A 7530-nucleotide genomic window follows, 5' to 3' on the forward strand; every position below is an offset into this window, starting at 1 on the left:
ACTTGTATTCATTTTTTCTGTGTAGGTGATATATGGTTTTAATCCTAGTTCCTTTAACCTCCAGAATATCACATTCCAAGCCCTTTGATGACAATGTAGAAGCTGCTAGATCTTGTGTTCTCCTAATTGTATTTCCACAGTACTCAGATTTTTTTCTTTCTGGCTGCTTGCGATATTTTTTCCTTGACCTGGAAAATCTGGAATTTGCCTACCATATACCTAGGAGATTTCATTTTATTTTTTTTTATTTTTTATTTTTTTAAGATTCACAGAACAGAGGATTTTATTTAAATCTGGAAACAGATTAAAAATTTATTTTTACCAAAATTTCAACAAAGTCCTCATTCAAATCCCTCCCTCACATAAATGCACAGAACTGTGAAAAAAGGTATACTCTTTGTGTCTCATTTATTTCCTTTTAAGTTAATAGTGGTTGTAAATTTCACACATAAATTGACATGATCTATCACTCAGTCAATCTTGGAAAGTAATTAACAAAATGATTTTTCACCAGAATCAGAGATCATTATTTCCATATGAAAACTGGGTGACCTTAAGGCTTTAGGTTTTCTCACTAGTATGAGGTACACAGCACAATTCATGTTAAGGCAAATAACACACTACATGTGTGATATCAGTGTGTTCTTTCCCATGGGAAAAAATTAAGAATGAAAATGTCATTGAGTATATAACATGTATGGAAATTGCCAATTTTGTGTTAAATGACCCTCTAAAAAGGATATCTCAGTTATGCCTTTTTGTTAATAAGCATGACTGAGATTTCTACTTTAAATAGGACCATATTGAAATCTGATAAGGAAAGACCCTAAAGTCAGTGACTTTTGTTTATTTTACTGGACTAATTTTCTCTGAAATGAATTTGGATCAAATTCAAATTCTTCACTCCATCTCCCATCTTCTTCCATATGAAGGACAAAAAAAGATGGCCCCGGTTAGTCAGAGAGATACTGTTCACTTCTTGGGAGAAAAAGAAGAAAGAGAATGTAACATTATTTCAAAGAAAAATTCTAAGTAAAACTGAAAGTATTTAAGCTGCCAGAATTTCCTATCCAAAAAGCATTAATTTAAGATTCATAATTATTATTTCCTCCTCTCTCTTTTCAGAAGGTGCACATTCAATAATACCCCAAACCATTTTCTCAAACTCAGTGAAGTAGGTCACTTTTTGTGACTGCCATTTCTTTTCCTCAAGGGAGCAGGAGAAAGTCATCACTTTGGTGTAACGCTGGCCACAGCCTTCTTGGCAGCATCTTCCAAGTCACTGGCAGTAGTAATGGGAAGGCCACTGTTATTCAAGATATTCTGAGCTTCTTGAACATTGGTCCCTTCAAGTCTCACCACTAGGGGTACCTTTAGTTCAAGCTCTCGGCAAGCCCTGGTAATGCCATTGGCGATGGTAGCACAGTTTACAATTCCACCAAAAATATTGACCAAGATGGCTTCAACCTTAGGATCTGCAGTGAGCAGTTTAAATGCTTGATACACTTGGGACTCCTTTACTCCACCTCCAAGATCAAGGAAGTTGGCTGGCTTCCCACCATTAAGAGAGATGATGTCACAGGTTGCCATGGCAAGCCCAGCACCATTCACAAAGCAGGCAATGTTTCCATCCAGGCCAATGTACTTCAGGTCATATTTGGTGGCTTCATTTTCAATAGGTTCATTTTCTGATTTGTCATCTATGGCAAATATGTCTTTTTGTCTAAATTCTGCATTATCATCAAAATTTATTTTAGCATCATAACACACAACTTGTCCTTCTGGAGTTTCACCAAAGGGATTCACTTCAACCTGAGTGGCATCAATTTTCAGGAAGAGATTATACAGCTTCTTAATTTGATCTGCAGCCTGAGTTTTCAGGGCACCTTGGAATCCTAAATTTTCTGCCATTTGCTGTGCCTGGCTCTCCTTTGGTCCTTCAAATATATCAATTTCCTCCTTAAAAATTAGTTCTGGAGTAGTGGCTGCCACTTCTTCAATGTCAACTCCTCCCTGGGGGCTGCCAACCAGCACTGGACCATTACAGGATCTGTCCATCAAAACAGCCAAGTAGGTTTCTCTGGAAATATCCAAGGCTTCAGCGACCATCACCTTGTTGACTTTCACACCCTCCTTTGGTGTTTGCTTGGTTGCCAGATTATAACCAATCATCTGTTGAGCCAGCTGTCCCACAACTTTAGGATCTTTGGTTAAATGAACTCCTCCTTTCAATCCACTATTGAAAGTGCCTTTTCCTCTCCCCCCAGCTAATATCTGAGCCTTTAAAACAATTTCTTTTGCATTCAGTCTCTTAGCGACCTCCAGAGCATCACTGGTTGTGTCAGCCACAAAGAATCTCTGCACTTTCACCCCATTGTCAGACATCAGCTTTTTACTCTGGTATTCCGGTAGGTTCAGCCATCTTCTGGAGGTCAAGTGAATACCCTGGGACTGGCCCAAGGGGAGGCATGGTCAGAGCACCCACGCTGCCTGCAGAAATTTCCCGGCCTGAGCTGCCATGGGGGACGCCATCTTAGACAGGAAAGTAGGCCGAGATTTCATTTTAGTATTTCTTTCCAGAGGAGGTCAATGGATTCTTTCAAATTCTATTTTACCATTTGGTTCTAGAATATCAGGGCAGTTTTCTTTGATAATTTCTTGAAAGATGATATCGAGGTCCTTTTCTGATCACAGCTTTCAGGTAGTCCAATAATTTTTAAATTATCTCTCCTTGATCTATTTTCCAGGTCACTGGTTTTTCCAATCGTCTTCTATTTTCTCCTTCTTTTGGTTCTGTTTTATAATTTTCTGATTTCTCATGAAGTTATTAGGTTCCATCTGCTCCATTTTAATTTTGAAGGAATTATTTTCTTCAGTGAGCTTTTGGAACTCCTTTTCCACTTGGCCAATTATGCTTTTTAAAACATTCTTCAAGTCACTGGCATTTTGGACTTCTTTTGCCCTTTGTATTTGTCTATCTGTTAAGGTGTTGTTTTCATTAGTATTTTTTTAGGGGATCTCCTTTAGCAAGCTGTTGACTCATTTTTCATGATTTTCTTGCCTCACTCATTTCTGTTACCAATTTTTCCTCTACTTCTCTTACTTGATTTTCAAAATCATTTTTGAGCTCCTCCATGATCTGAGATCAATTCATATTCCTCTTGGAGGCTTTTGATGTAAGAGTTTTGACTCTGCTGTCCTCCTTTGATCTTTATGCCCTGATATTCTGCGTCACCAAAGTAAGATTATATAGTCTGAGTTTTTTAATGATGTTTAATCATTTTCATAGACAAACACTTGACCTGTTAACTCTTTGTCAAGGTAGAACTCTGCTTCCATTAGGGGTGGGGTGGCAATGGGTGCACTCTCCCAGGCTTCAGGAATTTTGCATCAGCCACTCAATTCCTCACTATCTGTGGGTCCAGAATCCTGGAAGCAATATTTGCCTCTCCTGTTGTTTCTGCTCCTATTGCTGCTACCTCCACTGCCAGCAGCCATTGCCACTCCCTTCCATCCCAGCAGCCTGGGGTGCAGACTCGACCAGACCAAATGGTCCTCTTTCACCTAGGTCCCACAGATTTTTCCCACTGACCTTTTTTTTTTTAGCATTTGTCAGTTGATAGGTCTGGAAACTGCTACAGCTGCCAATGTTTCGGTCCATTGAGGTCTGCCCCAGCAAAACTGTGCTGGTGCTAGCCTTACTGGACCGTGCTCCACTCTCTGCCTGGTGTGAAAGTCCCTTCCTGGCAACTTTCCATTTTGGGCTGGTGATTTGTATCACTCTGTTATTTTGTGGATATAGCTCTAGAATTTGTTTAGAGTTATTTTTTACAGGTATTTGGAGGGCTTTGGGGAGAGCTCAGGGAAGTCCCTGCTGTTATGCTGCCACCTTGGCTCTGCCCCCTCTATCTGTCATTTTAATGAAGACACTTTTTATTACTATGTCCTCTAGTGTTTTTAATAGGAATGGAAACTGCATTTTGTCAAATGTTTTTTTCTGCATCTATTAAGATAATCATGATTCTTGCATTCCTGGTATAAATCCTATTTGGTCATAGGGTATTATTTTCATGCTAAATAGCTCATATATTATTTAAAAATTTTTGCAACTATATTCATTAGGGAGATTGGCTTATAAATTTCGCTGTTTTGACTCTTCTTGTTTAAGGTGTCAACATCATATTTGTATCACAAAATGAATTTGGTAGGACTTCTTATTTGCCTATTTTTCTAAATACTTTATATAATATAGAAATTAATTGTTTTTCAAATGCTTGACAGAATGCACTTGTAAACCCATCTGGCCCTAGAGATGTTTTTCTTAAGCTGTTCACTGATTACATTTTCGATATTTTTTCTGAGATGTTGTTATTTAAGAATTTTATTTCCTCTTCTACTAATCTGGGCAATTTATATTTTTGTGAACAATCATCCTATAGTATAGTATATAGTATACTATGGTATAGTATAATATAGTAGAGTAGAGTAGAGCAGAGTAGAGTAGAGTAGAGTAGAGTAGAGTAGAGTAGAGTAGAGTAGAGTATAGTATAGTATAGTATAGTATAGTATAGTATAGTATAGTATAGTATAGTATAGTATAGTATAGTATAGTATAGTATAGTATAGTATAGTATAGTATACTATAGTATACTATAGTATAGTATACTATAGTATAGTATACTATAGTATAGTATAGTATGTAGTAAGTGACCAAAGTAATGTAGTGTTTGATAGAACCAAAGATCCAAGCTTAAGGGAGCAGGACTCACTAACTGACAAAGTTCCTGTTAAAATTAGCAAGTAGGTTGCCAAAACTAGGTTTAGCGCAACACCTCATACCATATAACCAAGATAAGGTCAAAATGGAAGACTTAAAAGGCAGCATAAGCTAATTAGTTGAACATGAAAGAGTTTGCCAACAAGGTCTATGGATAAGGGAAGAATTTTGATCATACAAGAGATAGAGAGCATCACAAGATATGTAATGGATAATTTTGATTACATTTCATGAAAAATTTTGTTACACACACAAATAAAGAAAGAAACAAGGTAGCCTAGATTACAAGGAAAGTAGAAAAGTGGGCTTAGGGGGAATCTTAATAGCAATTATCTCTGACAAGTGTCTCATTTCTCAAATATATAGAGACCTCTATTAAATGTATAAGAATGTGTCATTCCTTAACTGACAAATCAATAAAGAGCAAAAAGTTTCCAGAAGAAATCACATACACACACACACACACACAAACACACAGAGACATACACACATATATAGTCATATGAAAAAAGACTCCAAATCATAATTGATTAGAAAAATGCAAATTAAAACAACTATAATATACCATATCATATGTATCAGATTTGCTAATATGACAGAAAAAGAAAAGAAGAAATGTCAGAGGGGATAGGGTTAAATTGGAACATTAATTCACTGTTAGTAGAGTTGTGAATTAGTTCAACCATTTGGAAACCAATGTATGCCCAAAGGGCTACAAAACTGTGGATACCTTTTGACAAAGCAATACCACTACTAAATCTGTTATTCAAAGAGATCAACAAAAAAGGGAAAAGTACCTGCATGTACAAATATTTATATAAGCTCTTTTTTTGGTGGTAAAGAATTAAAAATTAAGATGATTGGGATATGGCTGAAGAAGTTGTGGCAAATGGTTATGATGGAATATCACTGTTTTATAAGAAATGACTATCTGGATAATTTCCAGAAAAAAAACAAAAACAAACACCTGAAAAGACTTCATGAAGTGATGGAAAATGAAGTGAGCATAACAAGAAGAGCATTATACACAGTAACTGCAATATTGTACAATGCTCTACTGTAAATGACTTAACTAATAATTCAATAACACAAGACTATTCTGACACACTTTTGATGAAAAATGCTATTCACTTAGAGAAAAAAGAACTGACATAATTTGAATGTAACTTGAAGGATACTTTTTAAGCTTTATTTTTCTTTTTTGTCTTTTTCTTTCACAATATGACTAATATGTTTTATGTGTTGACACATATATAACATAAAATTACTTGCTTTCTCAAAGAGGGGGAGTGAAGGAGAGAGAGAATTTGGAAGTCGAAATTGGAAAATAATATTAATTTTAAATGTAATTGCAAAAGCAAAACATTAATAATAAAAAGGAGTATGCTATTGATTTATTAGAGGTCCTTCTGTTGTTGTTGCTGCTGTCCTTGCCTTGGCTGCTGCTTTTATTCACTACCCCTGCATTTCTGTTGTTTGGAGAGTTTGAGAAGTGAATAATCTCTTGGGTTCCTCTTTTCTTTCCAAATTTTTTTCCCAACACCTCTGTCATTGAATTGATATATCATTTTGCATGTATTGCTCAACTAAGATTTTCAGGGTAGGTCACCGTAGGTTTTATTCTAAAATCCATTGCCCTTTGTAACACATTATTCTATTCCCTCTTGTGTTTTCTATTGAGTGCACAATAGTCTTGGATTATTTTAACTTCCATCCCTTGCTTATTGAAGGTTGTTTTTCTGACAGAAGCAGAACTAGTCTCTGAATAGAACTTTTGAATTTAACCACTATTTTTCTTGGAATGTGTGTATGTGTGTGTGTGTGTGCATGTGTGCATGTGTGTGCGTGCATGCACACATGATCTAGAGATGATCTATGAAGTCTTCAATTGATATTTGATTTTCTATTTTCAGAAGTTCTGGTCCATTCTCTTGTATTATTTTTCATACTTACGTGTAAAGGACTTTGTACTGTTCTGTTATTCTGTGAGACCTATGACAGTTCTAGGTTGTTCTTTATTCATTTTGTCTTTGAGATCAGTATATTTTGATGTATCATGAACATATTCTCTTTTAATTTTTTTGTTTCTTTTCTTCTAGATTATTCTTAACTTTTTAGTCTATAGGTTTGTGTTTCATTTCTTTTTTGAGACTTGGCATCACAAATTCCAATTTTTATAATTTTGCATATTACTTTTGTTATGCATACCATAAATTCTTTACTCATAATTCTCATTTATCTTTTGAATCAGTAAGAAACAGTTTGTTGTTGTTCTATATTCTCTTAACATCTCCTGCTCTCATCTCCTGCTCAATAATTTTCACTTGTTTTAAAATACTTATTCGACTTGAACTTCTGGGAGCCAAGATCGCAGAGTAAACTGTAAATTGCTCTCATCCTCCCTTGTTGACCTTGAAAAACCCAGAGAATATTGGCCAAGAAAAATCTGGGAATAATGCAGCCAGCAGAAGGGGTACAGCAGTCTTTTAGCTCAGGAGGTTAGGGAGATTAATGGCAAGGGTTCCTCTTGCTGTGGCTAAAGGGGACCAGTGAAGGAACAGAGGTGTCCTAACAAGCCTCACCTCAGTGGACCAGAAGATATTCTGATCCCCAGAAGAGTGGAGCCAGTACGTGCCAACATCAGGACCCCAGGCATGGTTTAGCACAGTCAGGGCGATTGGGCAGATACCAGTATCTGAGCTTGCCCATACTCTAGTTTGGACCTAAGGGAGGAGGACACCTCCAGGGGCCAG

At 36.4% G+C, this 7530-nt stretch overlaps 1 protein-coding gene across 1 annotated transcript; it reads right to left on the minus strand.

The window, feature by feature from the left end:
• Nucleotides 1-232: 232 nt before the first annotated feature.
• Nucleotides 233-2546, minus strand: LOC140501411 (succinate--CoA ligase [GDP-forming] subunit beta, mitochondrial). The gene has a single exon (XM_072604983.1). The coding sequence runs from the start codon at nt 2383-2385 to the stop codon at nt 1231-1233; it is 1155 nt and encodes a 384-aa protein (XP_072461084.1). The 5' UTR covers nt 2386-2546; the 3' UTR covers nt 233-1230.
• Nucleotides 2547-7530: the final 4984 nt, after the last annotated feature.

This window comes from Notamacropus eugenii, chromosome 4 (assembly GCF_028372415.1).
Source record: "Notamacropus eugenii isolate mMacEug1 chromosome 4, mMacEug1.pri_v2, whole genome shotgun sequence".
Lineage (NCBI taxonomy): Eukaryota > Metazoa > Chordata > Mammalia > Diprotodontia > Macropodidae > Notamacropus > Notamacropus eugenii.

Bases quoted from the DNA above. Each gene is read 5' to 3' on its own strand.
- LOC140501411 (XM_072604983.1), bottom strand. From the start codon at position 2,385: ATGTCTGACAATGGGGTGAAAGTGCAGAGATTCTTTGTGGCTGACACA.